The sequence below is a fragment of the Erythrolamprus reginae genome, chromosome Z (assembly GCF_031021105.1).
Source record: "Erythrolamprus reginae isolate rEryReg1 chromosome Z, rEryReg1.hap1, whole genome shotgun sequence".
NCBI classification, from domain to species: domain Eukaryota; kingdom Metazoa; phylum Chordata; class Lepidosauria; order Squamata; family Dipsadidae; genus Erythrolamprus; species Erythrolamprus reginae.
In genome coordinates, this window is record NC_091963.1 from 108077828 (window position 1) to 108100775 (window position 22948).

At 37.8% G+C, this 22948-nt stretch overlaps 2 protein-coding genes across 8 annotated transcripts in view; both read left to right on the top strand.

Annotated features, from left to right (window-relative positions):
- Nucleotides 1-1236: 1236 nt before the first annotated feature.
- Nucleotides 1237-22948, top strand: part of JUP (junction plakoglobin) — a 58934-nt gene continuing 37222 nt past the window's right edge. Inside the window, exon 1 of one of the 6 annotated variants that reach the window (XM_070767028.1) lies at nt 1237-1459. Coding sequence is in view for 2 of the 6 variants with exons in the window: in XM_070767027.1 (XP_070623128.1) it covers nt 1338-1459 (122 nt within the window). In the remaining 4 variants the exon portion in view is untranslated. Of the gene's footprint in view, nt 1614-22948 lie in introns of all 6 variants that reach the window. The other 5 variants (XM_070767027.1, XM_070767032.1, XM_070767030.1 and 2 more) reach the window with 5 other exon arrangements.
- Nucleotides 6761-9710, top strand: LOC139153361 (zinc finger protein 862-like). Of its 2 annotated transcripts, none has more exons than XM_070727166.1 (2): nt 6761-7272; nt 7363-9710. In XM_070727166.1, exon 2 carries the CDS (start codon nt 7545-7547, stop codon nt 9705-9707), a length of 2163 nt encoding a protein of 720 aa, XP_070583267.1. In that variant the 5' UTR covers nt 6761-7272; nt 7363-7544; the 3' UTR covers nt 9708-9710. The 2 variants fall into 2 exon arrangements, with proteins under 2 accessions (XP_070583267.1, XP_070583268.1); XM_070727167.1 differs by having other exon boundaries at nt 7538-9710.

The following is a 22948-nucleotide window of genomic DNA, read 5'->3' on the forward strand; positions in this document are numbered from 1 at the left end:
AATCAAGGTATAAATATTTAAATGAGAAAAGGCTAGAGGTGGTGGATGACATACTGTGAAAGTTACTGAACAATTAAGAGCCAATTTGATGTAGTGGTTAAGGCATTGGACTAGAAACTGGGCAATCATAGATTTTCGTCCTGCCTTACATACAAAGCCAACCGAGTAAGCTTGGGCAGATCACTTGGAGTCGGAAAGGAGGTGTTGGTAAACCATTTCCAAAATCTTGCCAAAAAAATTGCAGGGACTTGTTCAGGCAGGAGTCAACAAACTGAAAGATGAAGACAATAGTTTTAGAGCTCAATTTAGATGAAAGAAAAATGGGAAGAGGTTTTTGTATAAGAAAAAACTAAGATGAAAACCAAGGAAAGAACTGCAGTCAACAGGAGTTATTCAAAGAAAGACAGAGCATAAATATGAAGGATAAATTACAAAGGCTACAGATTCTGAATAGGGATAGTTGACCCAGGTGTGATAGCTTAGCCTGGGTGTTTCCAGAAACCCTAGGTCAGGGGTAGGCAAAGTTAGCTCTTCTATGACTTGTGGACTTCAACTCCAAGAATTCCTGAGCCAATCTAGCTAGAAGAGTCATAGAAGAGCCAACTTTGCCTATCCCTGCCCTAGGTTGATCTCTGTGGGAACATTATTCTGAATTTGATTTGCTGTCATCTGATCCAGCTAGTTTCTAGAAGAAATAGTGAAGGGCAATATTTATTATAGCCTTGGATTGAGAACCGAATATAATTCTAAGGGACTAATTGCTGAAAGCATTTTTTTTAATTAAAAAGGAATTTGTAAAGGACCCCACAAATTTGTGAAGAGGCAAGGGTGATAAATTATCATTGTTGCTACTGACATGTTTATCATTACATGTATTATTTGAAAATGTCAAGTTACCTTTTCCCCCCCACTTGGTCGATTATCATTTGAGGGCCTAATGATATTTATGGTGTCTCCCACGGGATTTTAAGCAAAGGTTTTTCTACATTGTTTGCTAGCTACGACTGAATTGGGGACTCTCCGTTCGCCAAGCACATGTTTTTGCCTCTCTTGAAAACCAGCCTTCCCTCCCCCCACTCCCGCGCGCCGTCCCTAGCTCCGCCCACCTTGCATCCGGCCCCTCCCACACCTGCCTCAGTCCTCGACTCGCCCTTCTAGTTTGCGCGAAAGTTCTTTCCGGCGTCCTATTGCCACCTGCTCCTCGCCTCTAATCAAGAGGCTTGGTCGATAAACACCATTCCAAGGCAGGGCGAAACTGGGCGTGGCAGCGAAGAGGTGGCTGCGCCTCCCCCAGAAGGAATAGGCCATTCAGAGACCCGGGGGCGTGGCCTGTGTCCATGGGGACCAGGGATGGGCTCTGCCAAGCTCGCTGTTCACCCCCATTGTTCCCTGGATCGACTCACTTGGAGCGGGGCGGAGTGGAAAGAGGCAAGCAAGGCGGTGGCGACGGAGCCAGCAGGTGGGTCGTGGGGGAGGAAGGGCCAAGGAAGGGACCCCCGGGCGAGAGACCGCTTCGGAAGGGGGGGGCGTATGGGGAAGGGAGGGGGCAGCAAGGGACGGCTTTTCTCCGGGGAAGCGGGCTGGGAAGACAGTCCCGTGTAAAGAAGTAGCGTGTAAGTGGAAGGGCGAGGGAAGACCCCTCCCGCCGAAGGAAGCCTTTGGGCGCTGCCCCACGGCAATGAACTGACATGCAAGAGGGGATTCGTGCGGGGGGAAAGGGAATAATGGGGGGGGGGGAGTTTGGGCTCCACACCCCAAACTTATCTCCCTGCTTCCTGCCTGCCATATGTCGAGGGGTCGGTGTTTCCTTGCTCTCGGGGTGCGGGTGGTGGAGGGTCTGGAGTGGGGTGGGGGGAAAGTGGAGCTCCGTGGGGTGGGGGGGAAGAAACGGAGAGGTGGGTAAAAAAAAACACTGAACGGGGGGAGGGTGTTAAATTTTTTTAAAAAAAAAATACGCCAGTGCCTAAATGAAATTCGGTGGCTTTTTTCCTCCCCTGTGGAGCCTGAAGGGGAAATGCGGGAACTTGTGAAGAAGGAACGTCTTAAGGAGGCCTGTGGATAAACGAAGGACAACTTGATAGGGGGGTGGGACTGCGAGTCGTTTGGAAGACCTCGTCGGTTTTGGTGGTTTGTGCCTCCAGGATATATGGGGGGGGGGGGCTGTTCTTGGTTCCAATATGGATTTGAAATGGTGGTGGGTGGAGTGGAAAGCTCGTGCCGGTTAAGGTAGTTTTCAGAGTCGCTCATCGAAGCTGAAAAGAAGACTTTTGGCCCAAGGGAATAGGGAGAAGGTGCTGGAAATGAGCTGTAATCCCGTCATGGAAATAGTAGCACAAAGACCATTTTGAAGTGGTAGGTGTGAAATAAGCTTGAGTTGGGGCAATGATTCAGGCTCTGCAGAGAAAATCTTGGAGAATGAGGTGGTTTCCCCCCCAGTGATCTTTGTGATAGTGATACACATTCCAGGAATTGTTGAGAAAAAGTTGGGCAGGGCAAGATATTACAGAGTGACCTTAAGGGAATGGAGAGTGAAGACCCCTAAAAGAGACCATTCTGATTAATGGAGGTGGAAGAATACTTGGGGGGGGGGGATTTGGCATTGAGCTGGAAAGATTTCTAGTTGTCAGCTGCTCTGCTTCTTTTTCAAGGTCAGTGTTTTAAAGGATACCGTATGTTTTGGCCCAAGAATGATATCAATTATTGGGTTCATGGATTGAAATCTCATTGTTGGCTTACTAGTTTATGAATTTAATTTACCTAACCATGGTAAGTATATATTTACTGTCGAGGGATAGAATATTCCTGCTCTTTTGTTTAGTTATGAATGTGCAAAGAATGAATTTCCAATTCATTAAAAAGTGAATCTTTGTGTACATATTAGAAAATACGGAGAGGGGTGGCATACAAATCTAATAAATAAAAAAATAAAATAATTAACTGTTAATAATTAATGTGTGTTAATTATGGATGAATAGCACTCCCCCCTCTGTAGCACTGATAGGAAAAAAGCATTGTGCATGAATGCTGGTTCAGAGAAAAGTAAGCTGTGTGCTCATTTATGTGACTGATTTGTGAACAAAGGGTGCATGCTCCTTGACTTTTTCATACTTTGATTTCCGAAGTGTGCTAATTAAATTTGGCTCTTGTTTGCTCAACTTGAGCTATTGCATTTAGAAGTCTCATAATCCAGTTTGTCTCTCCCAGACATATCCTTTATGTTGACCCAAACTAATTGTTCATTACCCTTCCGCCATTTTAATAGTTGCCTACTGAATTAAAAAATATTGTAATGTCCTGAAGTATAAATACTATAATGAGCGGAATGAAAATAATGACAAATGAGATTTCAAGCATGTTTGTTTGGACATAATTTCTTTTAAATCCACAGTTATGTTGTTAGATATTTAGTTATTTTGGTTGCTGTTGCTCATTTAGTACTATACAAACAAAATAATTAAAAACTGATATAATTCTTAATTTTGGCTAATGTGTACAGGCTTTTAAGTGTTCCTTTAAAAGTTACCTTTTACTAATCAGTTCATCAAAAATAAAATAAATGTGATTTAAAACGAAAGGTTTTGCTGGCCTCTCTGTAAAAGCTTTTGTTTAATGTATAGGATTGCTTAAAAGTAAATTGTGAATTATCATAATACACATTGTTTGTTAGAATAGGTAATTGCACAGTAATTTTTAGCACTAAATATGCATATTTGTTACAATGCAACAGCCAATATATATAGGCTCTATAAGTTAACTGGGTCCTGTGACTTGGAACATGTCTGAAGATATGGGTAGTAGAGAAGAGGTCAAAAAGTTCTTATTGCTGGGAAAATCTGTATTGCCAATTACGAGGCAAGGGAAGTTACAAAGAATAGTCATACTGAATTAGTGATTGCAACCTGATTTACACTGAATCACCACAAAAGAAGTATAATTCGTTCTTGAAATTTTCTGTTTCTTGAAGCTGAGTTTGATTGCTTCTGTTGATTTTATGTCTTACAAGTTAATATAGAATTGTGGTTTTCAATTCTATATTAATTCTATATGTTCAATTCTATATTAATTCTATATGTGGTGTTATAGGAAGAGATACTGATATAATTAATCAGAACCCATTTCTTCCCACATCAATAGCCCAGTTATAGATAGTCTTAAAAGGATTTTGTGATTGACGGAATTGTGGATCATTGGACATTCAACTTTGTGTTCATTGTTCATACTTAAACTCATAATATGTTTGGCTTCTGAAGCAGCTCTATTATTGCTTCATAAAAGATCCAGAATGCCAGACATTTTACTGCTTTGTCTGTGTACTGAATGAGTCATATGGGAATCTTGGTGAGTTTCACAAGAGGGGAGTGGTAGGAAGGGAAACTCATGTATGCATTTTGTCATGTCTCTTCCATCTCCCTGCTTCCCAGCTATTTCCAATATAATTGCAACTTTTCTTTTTTTAAATGAGTAGTCTTTCTGTGGAAATAGGAAACATTATGTTATGTTTAGAAAAAAAGGAAATGGAGCACTCCAAGACAACATTTTCCTTGTTGGTTCTACACTAGAACTTCTATTGAATAGCCAATCTATTGAGCTAGGACAGTTACCTTTAGCTTACAAATGTTCAATAACAGCTAAATATCAAAGATAAATTATATTTTATGGATGCAAAAATGATTTTTTAAAAAGCCAATACAGAATTTAATAGAACAGAATAACAGAGTTGGAAGGGACCTTGGAGATCTTCTAGTCCAACCCTGCCTAGGCAGGAAACCCTACACCACTACAACCACAAATGGTTATCCAATATCTTTTTTTAAACTTTCAGTATTTGAGCATTCACAACTTCTAGAGGCAAGTTGTTCCATTGATTAATTGTTCTATTAGGGAATTTCTCTTTAGTTCTAGGTTGTTTTTCTCCTTGATTAGTTTCCACCCATTTCTTCTTTTGCCCTCTGGTGCTTTGGAGAATAGCTTGACATCCTCTTCTTTATGACAGCCCCTGAGATATTGGAACACTACTATAATGTTACCCTTGGCCTTTCTTTTCATTAAATTAGACATCTCCAATTCCTGCAACCGTTCTTCATATGTTTTAGCCTCTAGTCCCCAAATCATCTTTATTCCTTTTTTCTACAGTTTTTCTAGAGTCTCAATATCTTTTTAAAATCATGGTGACCAAAACTGAATGCAGTATTCCAAGTGTGGCCTTACCAAGGGATTACAAAATGGTGTTAACACTTCATGTGATCTTGATTCTATCACTCTGTTAAATGCAACTTAGAACTACAGTATGTTGGCTTTTTTGGCAGCTGCTGCACACTGCTGGCTCATATTTAAATGGTTGTCCAATAGTTATATGGACTTTCTTTTTCTGTGTTTGTATTTTTATTGCCATTTTACCAATCCCTATTAAAATCCGATTTGGAAATTTGAAACTAAGAATGTTGGACTGAAAAATAGGGAAATTAGCCTCACTTTTAACCAGTAACTGCAATCAACATTTTTTCTATTTTACTTTTTTCCCCTTAGGTAGTATATTAGAAATGTTCTGTTAGTGATATAAAATTATGGACCAAATATTCAAAAGTTAAAATCTATCTTTTATTTGTCTGATGTCCTGATTTTATGCAGGAAGGTTTTTATTACATGTAACTGAAAAGCTAGCTCTCTTTAAGGGACTGCGAGTTGTTTCTCCATTCTGGAGGCTGCAAAAAGAGAGTTAGTAAACTGCACTGTCTGAATTCCTGTCTCAGGAAGCTTGAATGGAGATATCTGTAAAGATTCTGATTTCTGTGTGAATGCATAGATGTATAAGAGAACTTGAGGCTTGTTTTTTTAGTTTGCTCATGTATCATAGCTTTTTAAAAAAATTAAAACTTCTTTCATAAAAAAGTGGCTTCTCCTAAATATTTTCTTGAAAGATATTACATTTATATTTGATGTGCGTGTTTATTCATTCATTGCTTGGCAGAAGCTGGTGAATTTGAGTTGAAGATTCTTTTCTTTTTCAGTTGCCTTTTAATCTTAGCAGAGGGTGAGGCAAGGGGTGTTCTAGTTACATTAGCCAAATGATTTGCTTAATTAATCAGCCTTGCAGCATAGATGAAAGGATAAGTGTGGGGAGTTGGCTTGGGAAAGAAGTTGCTTGCTTCTAATAAGTTGCTGAAAAGAAAGAACAAGTGAGAGATCTATTTCTAATGGAAATTCAGTACAATAAAATGTGTGCGGACATGTACATGCAAGCATTACATTGTATCTTCTTCTATAAACTAAGTACTGTATATTTTAAATCTGGGATCGACAAACCCAGGCGCCTGGTCGCCAGTGGCGCCTAGAAAATGTTGTCTGGCGCCTAGAAAATGTTGCCTGGTGCTTGAGGAGTTGAGAAGAAAAAATATTACTCTCAATCCAATCCCACCTCCTGCACGGAGTCATCCAATCGGAGGAAGCAGGGACAGTATCGCTCAGGCCGCCTTCCCCACTTTGCTCCGCCCCCCTTATGCTCCGGGACTGGACAGGGAGAGTTGGGTTACGGGGGAAGGATCGCTGTGGCCGGGGGCCCGTTCTCATCTCCCGCTACCTGTGTAAGTACATACAAAGGCCGTGCTCCCCGGGGAGACGCCGTGTGTGAGGGGGTCTATATGTACATACAGTGTGTGCCCCACCATCCCCCCTCCCCGGCCGCGTTCAATGAGGCCGCAGTACTGTTTTGGGGGGATCTACTGCACGGATTTTCCTAGGACTAGCATGTTAGTGATGCATAGCGCATCACTAACACGCTACTGCACCCACTTTAACATGATTTTTGCAGGTGACAGGTTCCCTTTAAGCACTGTGTGGAACGGTCATGCGCGCCTAGCGCGCATGACCGCAGCTGTTCCCTGCCCCCTGCACTGACGTCATCTTTCCAGAGCAGATAAGCGCCGGAAAGATTGCGACCGCAGCCTCTGCACCCTACTGCGCATGCGCGGCTTCTGTGAGCGCGCATCGCAGGCAGTTCATTCATTCACCTCCCGGAGCTGAACCAGGACGTGCAGGGAATCTTGCAAGACATCGCTGGACATCGCAGCTCACCGCTGAGTAGGTGAGTATGTTGTTTCATTGATTTAGAAAAGTGTTGTTCCTACAAAAAAGGATTTGAAACTTCTTATGGTTAGAAAATAAAATACATGGATAATAAGGCAGATTGATTTTTAATCTTCTCTAGAAGTGCTGAGAGACCCTATCCTGCTGGACCACCACTGAATGGAGTTTCCTACATTGCTAAATCTTTTTGTAAGTAGGGTATAGCAGTATATACACAGTATATGCTGTAATTATATGGTTACTATATGGCAGTATATTCACAGTGTATCCCATTACCAGTACTATATGGCGGACTGCGGAGTGCTGCTGGAAGAACAAAGTCGGGTGCCGCCAGGAGAACGAAGCCGGAGTACTGCCTCGTCCACTCGGACAAAGAAGGGTAAAGAGTTCATGTGTAAGTTATAATTGGCATAGCAGAGCAAAGTGCACATTTTTTTTTCTTTTCTGGGTTCAGGAAAAAAATGAAGCGCAGAGCAACAGAGAGAATACCAGAAAATGAAAAGCAACTGAAAATGACACAGTTCTTTACAAAGACCTCTCTTGAAAGCGCAGTGCAACAGGTAGAAAGTGCCGGGCAACAGGTAACTGAAGAAACAAGAGAAGACCCACCAGCAGAGGAGTCCCCATCAACAAGCCGTTGTCAAACTGCTGGACCCAGGAGATTTAGGCAAGAGTGGTGTAAAGAACTCGCATGGCTTAAATTTGACCATACAACTGGTATAGCTATATGCGAGATTTGTGCTTCCTTCCCTGGCATTGCTGACCAAGCATCTAGGATCGTAAAAGGATTTTCAGGACCCTTTAAACTTGAAACCTTCAAAAAGCACGCAAAGTCTCTCCAGCATCTAAATTGTGTGGAGGCTACACATGCAGCGTTGGCTCCAGAAGCTACTCCATTGGCTGCTTGTATAAGGAAAATGGATGAAGACATGTTTAAACATATGACCATTCTATTTAATGTGGCCTATTATATTGCCAAAAACAACAGACCTTTCACAGATTTTGAAGGGTTGCTAGAGTTGACGGAGAAATTAGGGAGTGCTGTGCGACAGGAATATGCAAACGATAAAAGATGCAAAGAATTAATTTCCCATATTGCAGAAATAATCAGGAAAAACCTAATCAGTGAGCTCAAAGAGGCAAAATATGTCAGCTTGATGCTAGATGGCTCAACTGACAAAGCAGGGGTTGAACAACTGATTCTGTATGTCAGGTACATCAAGGACAACAGGGTCAAAGAAGTATTTCTTTCTGTTTCTCCTCTTGAAATGGCTACTGCAGATGAATATTTAGAAGCGCTCACAGAAGAACTTAGAACACTTGGTCTTGTAGGCTGGCTTTCTTCAAGTCACTTGATTGCCATTGGTACAGATGGTGCTGCCAGCATGATTGGGACCGAAAATGGCTTGGTGCAGAAAATACGCCAAAACATCAGTCATTTAATTGGCATTCACTGTGTTGCACACCGATTGAACTTAAGTGTATTAAGTTCAGTAAAACAAGCTAAATTAATTGATGACCTTGACTCTATTTTAAAGAAACTCTACCAATTTTATCAATACTCACCTAAGAGAATGCGACAGCTGAAGCAAGTAGCAGAAAACCTGCAGCTTACAATTCTGAAATTCCAATACTTGCATAATGTCAGATGGGTAGCAAGCAAAGTCGGTGCTCTGTCTGCACTTGTCAAAGACTGGAAATGCGTGACAATCCGCCTAGAAAGTGTGGCTGCGGAAAAAGACAGTGCCTCTGCAGCTGCCCATGGTTTACTGAGAAAGCTCACAGATTTTAAATTTGTTCACATGCTCCATTTTCTACTGGACTATCTGGAAATTCTTAAAAACTTGTCACTTATATTTCAAAGGGAAGAGCTTTTTTTAAGCACAATTGAGTTGCATGTGAAAAGCACAATTTCAACAATCAATTCACTTAGAGATGCACCAAAACAACATGAGGCCAGATTTGTCTCAGGAACATCTCTTCAAGGACTGTTTCAAAATGTACAGCTACATGGACTGAGCAACACTGTAGCTGCATCAATTCAGCAGGAAAAAGCTAATTTAATTAATCATGCAGTTAAATACTTGACAGTGCGATTTCTAAGTGATATAAATATTGAAAGATCCACCGCAGTGTTTGACACCTTTGCCTGGCCAGCAGGAACAACATTGCAAGACTACGGTGTGGTTGAGATTACTGCATTGGCTCATCATTTTCGTAAACAGCTATCTCCACCTGAAAGTGATGACCAATGCATTCACTCACTCCTCAATGAGTGGTATGAGTTTAAGGTCCTTGGAAAAGGAAAGAAACTGTGTGAGCTTCTGGATTTGGCACTCTCCAACACCGAGAGATTTCCAGTTCTGGGAAACCTGTTGTCGATTGTAGCGGTGCTCCCTGTCTCAACCTCATGTTGTGAAAGAGGATTTAGTTTGATGAACATGGTCAAAAATAAATTCAGATCAAGGATGCAAGAAGAAAGTTTAAGTGACTTGTTTATGATCACCATGAATGGGCCATCTGTGAAGGCGTTTGATCCTGCCAAGGCTGTGGACCACTGGTACTTCAGCTCTAAAATCACAAGGCATGTTCATGGCCACAAAACGCAAAGTGAAAAACACTAGAATGTTGCCTAAAATCTAAAATATCAAAATATAATATTTATTATCTTTAAAAGTAAAATGTTGTTTATAACGTTTGTAATGTTTTTTTTGTTAAATTAAAAACCAAGTTTGCTTAAAAAAAATTCTGGCTCCTAAATTTTTTGGCTGGCTCCTAGATTCTGAACAACTTTGTCGACCCCTGTTTTAAATGTAATTCCAAGATTAGGCCCAGCCAGTACATAAAAATATTTGCTTATATTTAAGTTCCCCCTAAAGTGCTAAAATTATATTTAATTCAGAAATCAAGAAACTTGGATGGGTTTTCTTACTGTTCCTTTCCTTCTTGAATGTTCCATTTAGTATCACTAATTAGATTGTGTGTGAGAGTATTGCTAAGATTTTTCTTCCTTTTTTGTTGTTCATATCACCACCTTTTAATACTTATTTGAAGGATATCCTTCAGAGCTTTTAAGATGAAGTTGGAAAAAATGATGGTAAAATGCTTAGTATCAAGGCTGGAAATGCATATTTATAGTGTGTTCTATGTTCTATGACAGATCAATGAAACAACCTGTGGTTTTGATCACAGAGTTTTTGTGTATTGTGAATATTTTATAAATTAAATTATAGTATTCTCATTTATACTAGTCTCTATTTCAATATTTTTTAGAGAAAATACATAATTCTGACAGGTTTTGCTTTTATACACATTTCCTTAATTTAGGAATGATTCAGTTATTCTTAAACTCAAGGGTTTTTTTTGCTTTAGGCAAAAACTACCAGAAATTAGAGGTGGCCTGATAACCTTTGCTAAATCATTTGTATGTATATAAGAAAGCTTTTATATCACTTAATTCCTACTGATTTCCATTATACCCAAAATTCCCAGATTATCCACATATGAGTGTGTATATATATATATATAGGAAGATATATTTAAAATAAGTTGTACTTACTGCTTGCTGGGCTTGTTTTTAGTTTTCTTCGGAAGTCTTAGAACTAGATTAGTCCTTAAAATAAATTTGATTATTGAAATTGTTTAGAATGAAATAGAGAAGGTAAAGTTCTGAAGTATAACTATAAAAGCTTTGTTTCCCAAGGTGTGGATTTCATAACAATATTATTCCTATATTTCTCTTGAAATAATAATGATATAAGCAATTCTTATTTTAAGTTGTGGAAATATATTGAATTGATTCTGAAGGAACAGTCTTTAATGGCCTTCCCCAGTGTTAGTGGCATTCTGACATCTGGAGTTTGATTCTCAGAATTTTCTAGCCAGCATTGGCATTGTTGAGTATTATGAGAGTTGAAATCCACATATGGGACCCAATTTGGAGAAAACATGATAGATAGATGGCAAGTTATATATTTGAAGTAATTCTGGACAATCTAGTTGAATGCACCAGAATGCATTTCTCCAGGTTCATGTTATTTGACCCCATGACAATCATTAAGTGTTGTACCTCATGATTCTTGACAAATGTACCGTATATTTTCTTTTATGTACACTGATAGCATATGCACCAAAGACAAATTCCTTGTGTGTCCAATCACACTTGGCCAATAAAGAATTCTATTATATTCTATTCTAGTTACATTTGGGGCTGAAATACTGTATAGCTATCCCATATGGATGGAATAGGTTTATTGTGGTAAGAAATATGTTGGTAACAAAGAGGTAGTTTGAAATAATACAATTTTCATTGCCTGGGATAAAAATTGATATTATTAAAAAGTCTGGTATTAGCTGATTTCTCTATTTATTCTATCTGTGCTGAAATCATATCATTAAAATTTGTTTCCTAACATTTTAGTGGCATACATTAGTATTCAGTTCTAAAGCCTGACACCAGGGAGGTATTATTGCTTTAATCAAGGTGATCAGCACTAGCAAACAACCAATTTGAATGAGTTACAAATTGGACAGAAATTTTCAATATGGATATACAGATTTGTCAGCAAATTATTGAAAGATATAGCAGAACAATAAATTGGATTCAATTTTATAAGGACAAACTTAATACCAGTTTCTAAATTAATACCATGTTAGATTTTCCCCATCACTGTTTGCATATAACTTTCTGAAGGGCAAGTACTATGGCAATTTCTAATTCTTCCATTATTCAGTATTAAAAAATGTGTCCCCTCCTATGTCTTTTGTGTGTACTTTTTTTTAATGTCCCTGAGTAGCAAGTTCCCTCAAGAAGATTCAAATATGTACTTGTCCTAGATAAAAGGTTCCAAGTTTTCCTGTTTCACTGGATTTCACTAGGCAGGTTAAAAAGCAGCCATGAGGCAAATACACAAAAGTTGTATGACAGGAACTAGGCCTAACCCTTATAGGTGTTTGTCCTTAATGTCATTTGGCATCAAAAGCTTCCTGAACAATATTCAGAGATAGGGACAGACAAAAACATCATTTTGATATTCAGTTATAAAGGTTAAACATTTTCTTAATGTCATATATTTTAACTTTTCTGATGTATTTAATTATTACTGGTATCTATACAGAGAATAGATAATAAAGTTAAGCCCTTTCCCCCAATAGCTATAGAAGTCATTTTGTTTAGCAAATCTGAATATATTGGCTGAACTTATATCTAGGTATTCTCTTCAGGAAAGAATCTTGGATGTTTTAACCTATATACCATAGTTTATGTATAAATAGAAAGATTTAACTATGAATGAAATGAAAGCTTTCAGCCAGTCATATTATTTAGTGATGTTTATCAGTCATAAAACTCTTAATGACTCAATTAGGTTGTCCCTGGACCCTGTAAACATCTCAGTTTGGAAAGCTTCCAGACAATGTCATAAAAAATCAATTTCTCTACAAATTTGGCTTAAATGAACTTGGATGTAGAAGCACATTTTAATCTAATGATTGCTTTGTTGGGTGTAAGGTTGGCAAATTTCCTATGAAACAAGGAGTTCAAAAATATTGGGAATTTATAGTAAAAGTTAACTTTCTCTAGAACAGAACATTTGTAATGACATTTATGGATGAATTGTGGAATTCTGGATGCTAATTGAGCTTGTTTGTTGCTTAAGATTTTTCATTTCTCAAGTAGAAAATCTAAATGTACGTTTGTTAAGTATGGCTGTTACAGGTGTTACCTATTCTTACAAATATAATGTTTGGAAGCTTTAAAGCTTTGTGCCAATGTTGCACAATACCTATTTCTAAAAATGTTTTTATAATTCATCCTTCCATGAAGAGTGTCTCCATGGTTAGAAGCCACAGCTAAGAATTTGTTTATTAAAAGCAGTAAGGTTATATAGTACATTATGTTAAAATAGAACCTGACAATTGAAATTAATTTATTGAAATTCTAAAATTTTGGATTTGGAATCTATGGCTTTTGAAGATTTATATCTTCAAGATAATCTTCCTTTGAGTTTATTTAATAATCTAACTTGACAGGGTAAGGGGTTTAGATTTGGCAGAAACATGTACGTTTGATGTTAGATAGTGGAATTGATGATTGTTTCATTTATGTTTATATGCAGTCTTTTAATTCTGCCCTTGTAATACAGTTGCATAAGGGTGCTCTTGGGGCTTAAAGATTAGGTGCTAAAGATGCGAAAGAAGGTGTCTAGTAATTATTAGACACACTAGAATAGTGATGGCAAACCTTTTTCCCCTCAGGTGCTGAAAGTGCGCGTGCATGCGCTATCGCACATGCATGATTGCCCACACCCATAATTCAATGCCCAGGGAGGGCGAAAACAGTTTTTCCCACCCCCCGGAGGCCCTCTGAAGACCAGAAATGGCCTGTTTCCCATATTCTGGTGGGCCCAATAGGCTTGTGTTTTGCTCTCCCCGAGCTCTAAAGGCTTCCCTGGAGCTGAGGGAGGGTAAAAATGTCCTCCCCCATCCCCCTGGAGGTTCTCTGAGCCAAAAACGCTCTCCCAGAGCCTCTGTGAGAGCCAAAATCAAGCTGCTGGCACACACATGCACATTGGAGCTGAGCTAGGGCAACGGCTCATGTGCCAACAGATATGGCTCCACATGCCACCTGTGGCACCCATGCCATATGTTTGCCATCACTGCACTAGAACAATGATGGCAAATCAATTTTGTTTCGTGTGCCAAAATCAATTTTGTTTCGCGTGCCAAAAGGTTGTGTGTGGGTGTGCTAGCATGTGTGCATGTGCACACACCCTTCCTTACTCCAGCACGCATGCCCCCCGCTGCACTCCCCGCGCATGCATGCACATAGGCCTTTCTGAAGCCTGGTAGGCAGTTGTGGGTTCATACCGGTATGGTCCAGAGAGCCATATCGGTATGAACACACTGATTTTTGGTGATTTCCCTTCCCAACATCTCTGTGTCAGAAGAAGCCCTCCTGCCCCCCCCCCTCTTAATGCTGACCTTTAAACTTCCTGAGAAGCACAGCTGAAGGCTTCTTCCACACAGACACGCTGGGAAAGAAAAATAACCAAAAATCAGTGGGTTCGTACCAATACGGCTCTACCTCTCACCACCACTGCTGTTAGGTAAAAAAAAAAATACCCAAATGGGCAAACCAGAAGTGTGTTTTTCCAAACTTCCGGTTTACCCGTTGGGGGATTTCCAAAGCCCAAAAATCAGCTGGGTAGTGCATGCGTGTGGGCTGGAGCTGAAACATAGAAAAGTCTCGCATGCCCTCCCCTATGGCTCTGTATCCACTTGTGGCACATGTGCCATAGATTCGCCGTCACAGCACTAGAAGAAGGGATGTTTAAAGGATCTGGTGGGTACTATTGTTATTATACGATATGACAAAGTAGTTTCAGAATACATAACTAGATTTTGACAAATTTTGGCATGTCAGCAGTTTTTATGGAAATACACATTATATTTTGGTTCATTATTCATTTAAAGGTTAGAAATAGGGAACATGAGGAACCCTGAATAAAACCAGGCAGTTCATCCTCCCCATAAATCTCCCCACATCTTTCTTACCATTGCCTTTCCAGGGCTACAATCACTTATGCTGTCATTCTCACATACTATTACAGTAGGTTTAACTAAACCAGTGTTTCCCAACCTTGGCAACTTGAAGATATTTGGACTTCAACTCCCAGAATTCCCCAGCCAGCGAATCTTGTTTGGCTATTTTTTTTAAAAAAAGTAAAGGAATTGGTGATACTTCCAACTTTAAACGTAGAGACTAAAAGTTCCTTCAACAACTAGTAATAAATTTAGATTTAATATTTTTGGAAATTTTGAAATCATAAGGGACTTGAGCTGAAGGAGGTTTTTCTGTATTTTTCCTAGAGAAAAAAAATAATTTGGAACTTAAATATATGCAATACAGTATTCTTACGCCATACTTTATTGAGCTTAGGTTCTGTTTTCTAAAGAAAATATCTGATTATGGAATTCTTTTAGTTTTTTCCAGTTGCTTTCCAGAGGATAGGACAGAACAAACACATTGTATTACTTTATTCTATTTTTCTTACACAGCTTCTCATATTTAGTAATTCATGATACTCAGTATAAACTGCTATTATCAGCTACAAGGTTTTGAAAAGCCAAATAAACACTCTAAGCAGAAGTCTCAGGGGTATCTCCAGAAATACATGTGCTGGTAATTTTATTTACATATGTGTTAATAAATGTAGGATTGATTTCCTGTTATATAACTAGTTTTGGAAACATCAGTGGCTCCATCAAGCTAGAGGAAGAAAACATATAATTAAAACTGTAGTTCTTTGTTTTGTCTTTTCTTCTATATTCAATTCTAAAAAGCATGGCCTTATAACTCTTTAAAAAAAACCCCACTCAATAGTTTTTTAAAGCAGGAGATAGAGGGAATCTATTTCAGATGCCAATGAATTCAGACTCTCAACATCTTTCTCCACTAATGAGGCTGGCCATGGCTGCTTAATGTTGTAGTTTACTGGAATGTTTGCTATTCCTTATTTACTGACATTATGACTAGAAGCAGCTAAGGATTAATTTATGGAGCCAACTCTTTGCTTGTACAGTGTTTCCTTGCACCACTTAATGCTATTACATTTCTTCAATATGCCATTAACTGGAGCATGGGTGACATATTAAAATTTACCCTAAGGCTAGACTAGTTGACAACCTCCTTGTGTCATTTGATTTGGCTGTGTTCACACATAGCACCAGATTGAATTTTTAACCATAGTAGGTAACATGATAAGCTTTTTTTTAGCAGAGTTAGAAGGCAATATCAGAATCTGGAGGTTCTGTAAATTGTTTGAAAGGCCATGTTGCCTGGGCAGGTTGCTGTGTGTGTTGTATTTGTGCTACAGGATGTTTGTAACTTATAGTAGGGAAGACATACTTTTGTAGTCCTTCAGTTCACATTCATGGTTGAGGTGATATGTATCAGTCCTCTAAACAGTCCTCACTGCTGCTTCAGTGGTTTTATGCAGCAAGTAGCATTTTGTGAATTGTCATGCTGTCTCTTTGTTGAAACATCATGCAGAATGCAGAAATGTTTGAGATTTGAGGACTGTTTACTTGAAAGCTAGATCACCTCTTTGACCTCCCTTCAGATACGACATGGCAGGTTTCATTTGCGAAAGTCCAAATTAAGTTGAATTAACCTTAGCCATGATGATAGAATCATAGAGTTGGAAGGGGTACTGAAAATCATTGGATTCAACCCATGCCCCGGAAAGGAAGGTGAACTAAAGGTTTTTAATTCATACTGTTTTTAATTCATGTTCTATATTTTGCTCTTAGTGAAGAATTTAAGATATCACAAAAGAAATGAATTCATTTTTAAACTTGGGCTTTGAATGCAGCTCTTTGTTCACAGAAACATTATCAGAAAAGAACTTCTTTTGTTGGTCTTGTCTTTTCTCTCTCTTAGAAATATAAAAAGAGAACACGATGCTTCTCTCAAGAGAAGTAGGGCAGCTATCAGTGTAATAATCCCTGCAGGAACAAAAAGATATTAAAGAAAAGTTTACTATGCACGTAGAAGTATTGTATTTCCTTCTCTCTTAAGAGGTCTTCCAAAATTCTTAATGTGTTGACTCAGACAGTATAATTTTTGAAAGTAAACTGCAATGCTTTTTATTTAGTGTCAACACTTAGAATTGGAGAGGCACTGTCTCCTACTATCTAACCAGTCCTTTAATTTGGGTTCACATTTTGTTTAGATGTTACTAAGCTAATCATTTCAAGAATAACTTGTTCAACCATTTGTAATACTACTATTATTAATTAACTTGGGTGTGTTGTTGTTCTAGCAATTCCTCCCCCTCCCCTGTTGTGAATTAGATTTTGTAAAGTGTAGACATTCAGCATAACTTCAAAACATCTTGATTTGCTTATTGTGAAAGCATTTTATAAATAAACTGCTCTTTATCTGATTATCCCCTCCCCCCCCAAGACATAAATACTCCTTGGCATATTCATACATGTTCTAATACATTTTTTGGTATAATTTTAGAATCTGGAATATTTGCAGTAAGAAATTGCTGAAATCTCCAAACCAGTTGACAGACAAATTCAGCTGATTTGCGGAGGGTAAACATCTGATATCTCTTAGTAGACCTGAAGGAAGAATGGGCCATACACTGTTCTCTTCTGTGATAGGATAAATACACAAATACAAATCTTCACTCATCCATAGATCTGGTAGATCCTAATAACCTGGGTTGAGAATTCAGTTAAATTAAAACTGCACACACACACACACACACATTAGAGACCTAGGTAGACTTAAGACTTCAGCATTACTTCCCCCCCCCCCACAAATTAAGTACATAGTTGAATTTCCTGAGTGTCCAGCACACTTATGAATGCAAGATAAAAGTAAGCAATTACTCTTCATTTTTATTTTGCTTTCTAATATTAAAGCCTAGCAACTAGGATCCAGCTTTACGTAATCATAGATTTTGGGTGGCCAGCAGTAACCTCACAGTTGAAATTATTCTTGCTTTTAATATGATCAAATAATTTTAACATTGTAAATAGACAACCCATACCTCTATTTGAACACAAGTTTGAAATAACTTGGCACCACTCTTACTTGGGCTCTTAGTTCAGCACTGAAAGGCCATATGAAGCCTTAATCCTCCAAAATTGCATCTCTGTGCCCTAGTCCAGGGGTAGGCAATGTTGCCTCTTCTATGACATGTGGACTTCAAGTCCCAGAATTCCTGAGCTGGCATGACCGGCTCAGGAATTCTGGGAGTTGAAGTCCCCAAGTCATAGAAGAGCCAACTTGGCCTACCCCCTGCCCTAGTCCACTGAATTAGAGTATTGGACTGAAAAGCATTTAGATTTACCGACAATACATTTTTGGCTCAATTATAAATTACAATTGGCCCAGTCTACATATCTTTGTGAAACTCCATTTTTTTAGATGCCTAAAAATGCTGCTTAGAAGGTAATCACCAAGCTTTCTTGATGAGAAAGCATGTCTTGAATATAACAACTAGAATTTTTGTAGATGCCAAATTGAATCAATGGATTCAGCATCTCTACACAATTTACCAGTGTGATACATAACCACCCAAATTCTTAATTCATTCTGCTATGTCTCCATTTGTCTACATGATACTTGCAGATGATTAGGAGAGATGTCCAATTCATTTGCAATTTCAGATATTTAATTCTTCTGTCAGTTGCCAAGTTGTTTGAATAATGATTCTAATGATAATGACCATTGTTCTATTGTAATCCATACATTATATGGTACCAATAGAAGTGGGCAAAGGTCCTCTAGCCACTTCTCTGCTCATGGCCATTGTTCCATTCAAGCCATACTGGATGATGGTATTAGGCAGATTATAGAATTCTCCTTTTTCATTTGTAAATAGACAATGTTAGGCTAAGCTAAGAGTACTGCAGTACCTTTATCTGGATTTAAGCAGAATAGTTTTGTTAAATAAACAATCTCTTCAAAGCACAAAAATTGTATGCTGCACCACAGTGTATTCTCCTTGCAAGACAATAAAGTTGATAATCTTCTCTTTCTTACTGTTCTGCAATGCTTGAAGTCAGAAAACACAAAAGCAGACTCATGCATCAGAAGACTAAAGCCAGTTCACAGGAACAATAGCAAATCAGTCTAAAGGATAAAGAACAAAGGTAGTCAAAAGTTCAATAACAAAGGCCAAAAATGTAAACAATAGTATTGGGGTATGAACAAGAAATATAATCCAGGAAGCCCAAAGTTCAGCCATGTAACAGGAAATGGAGAGTCAGGATGCAGTTGATTTAGACATTTTTCTTCCATATCTTCCAGATTTTTTTAAAGGGATTTTTCTTGCAGCCAGACATGATAACCGTCTATGTTTTACAACTCTGAATCAACAGGATTTCTGTTTCTGGAATGTTGTCTGTAAATCTGTGGGTCTATTTCATTTTTGATCAAGGATTTCAGGGTGAATATTCTAATATTCTTTCTCCTTCCAATAATTTTTAATGATATGGAGGATAATACTTACAGCAGCTACCTCCATGTTTAATAAGTTTACTGAGGTGATAAAGAGTTTGTGTGATGCTAATTTTGTAAAAAAAAAATTAAGATGTGTAATCGCAGCCCTAGTAATAACTAAGGTTCACAGGAGGGGTGAGATTTGAATAATGTTCCCATTCCCAATCTTTCAATTCCATTCTTGTCTGCAAAATGACAATAATATCGATCCTCCGTGCAGCATGCAAGAGTGGTTATCAGTGTCTGCAAAATACTTTTTTGTGCTTAAGAGTGTAAAAATGCATATTTGTAGTACATTTTAATACTGCAGTACTGTACTAGAGTTCTCTAGTTTAATGCCTTTCACAGCTTCTCTCCCTTTTCCTTCCCTTTGTTTGTTTATCTTACAGTATCCTTCTACAAAGTTGAAGGTAGAATATCATTTATTTAGTAAATTTATTCTTTCTGCATATATTTGAATTTTGAAAATGTTTGTGTTGGATTTAAACATTTTCAATAGAGTACAATGTAGGGATCCTAATGAAAGCAAGAGAAATGAATGCAAGCTGGTTCATTTGCATGGCTTTGTGTTCTAACTTAATTTCTACTTCCAGCCAAATTACATCTGGAAAGTTCAAGTCCTTCACAAGGAATTAAAAGCAACACCCATCAGTGGCTGGCCTGTCACAGCAAGTTAATAATTTATCATTAGAGTCTACCCTACATGTCTTGCTGATTACTGTGAGGTTGTATAAAAGGACAAAAGGACTCTTTTTCTTTTACTAGTTTGTAAAAAAGAATGCTTTGCTGTCTAGTATTGAAATGCAAAAAATCACTCATGCATTCCTGAAATTGCAGTTGCTTCAAGAAATGGAATGCTGTTTTCAAGCACTGGCACTCTCAGACATATTTCATGGGAGTGGGATGTTCGCTCCCTGTGTTGATGAAGCCTTGCACATGTGTTTCCTATTTATATCATCCCAAACCTTCCCTGTATGGCAATCGTGAGGAACGAATCTGAAGCAGCCTTGCTCAAATCTATCCTCAGGGCCTGTCAGCCCTTTTAGGTGCAGGAAATGAATTTCATGGTTTGCCATTAAATTGTGCAGTCATATTGAGATAGAATCACCTTGATTGTAATGTTAAAGTCTTCTTAAGCAGAACCTATTTCTCCTACAATCACATGTAATTGACTATTATTTGGGGGCTGTATTTTGGAAAATAAGCTTTCAAAGCAAAAAATCTTTAGTGTAATTCTTGCTTGATGTAGTGGTTAAGGCATCAGACTATAAACCAGAAGATTGTGAGTTCTAGTTACACACAAACACACACACACACACACACACACTCAACGATGAGAAGAAGGCATTTCTGAAAATCTTAAGAAAATTAGAGAGAATTGTCAGGAACCAACACTTACTTGAGTTTACACATACACACACCAAACCCCGCCAACTCTCAATTCTTACCATAATGTGATTGTTTTTTCCCCTATTTGTTCTAATAAATATATGAGAGAAAGTAAATGTTTTTTAAAATTCAGACAGGAATTGCAGTCAGAATGTAGCTGGCGGGGATAAAGCTAATTAAGTCTTCTCTAATGAAAATCACTCCTTTCTATTTTCCATTTTATAAAAGCACAGCTGTATGTGAGCCTGGTATACAATTTTATATCCCTAACCATATAAAAATTGGACTTTTGAAAAATTATTCTTATAAGGAAATGATTCTCTCAGGTCATTTTAATTTTCTGATTACTTGAACAAAAACAAAGCTGAACTGGTTGTTAATGTTTGCATGAATAATTTTTGATTGACTAAAATAAAGGGATTGGAACTATCAACAGGAGCTTTGACTGACATATCTTTTCTTTTAAAAAAATCTTTTCACAAACTTTGCATCCAAGCATATACCATAATATCAAAACATATTTATATATTTATTCAAAATGCCATAAATAAATATCTTAAATTTTCACCTTTTATACTTTTATCTCCCATTTGTTTTCCTTGTATATTTCATTAGCGCCCCCCCCATCTTCCTCTCTTCCTTCTACCTTCTTCCTCTCTCCCTCTTATCTATTTCCTTCCTGTCTCTTTTCCCTTCTTTTCTACTTCCTTCCTCTGGACCTTCCCTGAATACTTTTCATCCTAATCCATTATGTGGTTTACAAACAAACCCAAACCCTGACTTAATTCTAACATTGGTGCTATTCTTAAAGTTACACCTTCCCTTTCTCCAGATTTAAATATATAATATATTCTTCTAGGCATATCTACTATTATCTAATGCTGCCTCCTTAGCTCCTTTTTTGTCACCTACGTCTACCACCTTTAATTTTCAATTTTCTTTCTTATTCATTATTGCTTATCTTCCAAACTTATTAATTATTTCTTGTACTTCTTACTGACATGTCTTTTCGTTGTAGTTACATGTGCATAGCTTTCATTCTGCAAATAATTGAGATTCTTTTGTTTTTCCCCAGTCACTTATAGGGCCTATAAATATCTCTTTTTTTTTTTTACAAATGATAGCAGAAAGCCCCCCCCCCCTTTAGAATATTGTTTTGTGTTACCTAGATCCCTTTCAACTTCATTCTCTTTCATCCATCTACACCCCCACTTTTCTTTCCCTGGAATATTTTAATGAGTTGCTCGACTTTCTAATCTTGAATTCTTAAAATATTCTTCCCCCAGTTAATTGTGAAATATTTTATATGCTTGTGGGGAAAAGCCTTTCAAGAAAAGGTTGTAGCTAAAAAAGCATATGGATATTTCATTTTGGCTGACATTACAGTTTATTTAATATGTCTACATTTGCAGAGTTCCATTCCTATGCCAGTTTTCTAAAATCTATTTTCTCTGTTTCTTTGTTGTTTCATCTTTCAATAAGTCTACATGGTAAGGAACTACCTTCCCTCAATATTTATATCCCTTGTTTCCTGATGAAAAAAAGGGTAAAGGTTTTCTGGCAACAAATAGTATTCCAACTAGTGATTGAAATAAAGTGTTTGTAATTGAAGCAAAAGCCACTAATGATTTTGGAGACTGATCTCATATATTTAAACATAAATCTCTGAGATAAGATTTTTAAGTGGCCGGAATCCATCAACAGACTCTATAATATCTTTTAAGACTGGGCCCAACAGAAGTTGGGAAGCACGCTGTTTCCATCTTCCAGAGGGCCTCCAGGTGGTGGGGGATATATTCAGTGATCTCCCCAGGCACTGAATTATGGGTGTGGAAACTCATGCATGTGCAATAGAGCATGCCCTCACTCTTTCGGTACCCAAGGAGAAAAAGGTTCGTTATCACTGGCCTAGAGTTTATACAGATTATACAGATTAACAAAAGGGACCTTGCAGGTCATCTAGTCCAATCCCCTGCGAAGCAGGAGACCCTCTACCTAGGATTGAACTCACAACCTCCTGATTGTGAGGTCAGAGCTCTACCTCTAGGCCATAGCAGTTCTTTGAGAAATCTAAAAATAAATTTGGTGTGAGCCTTTAAGGAATTGAGCAAATAATATTATATAGAATGGGAACTTTGTAAAGAAACTACTCAATTGCTGAAAAGTACAGGCTAAAACAATTTCACTCTAGGTTGATATGCTAAAACAGCCATCTGAAATTAACAAAAAACAGTAATATAGCTGACATTTATTTATTTATTATTTACTTATTTACTTATTTATTTATTCATACATAACAGTAGTACAGTACATTACAAATCCAATATTAAATTTAAAAAGTCAATTAAAAACATTAATGTAAAATAATCCAAATCATAAAATCACAACTATGCACTCGTACACATTCAACCCAGTTAATTATACTACAGAGGTCCGAGAGACAACGAAGGGGAA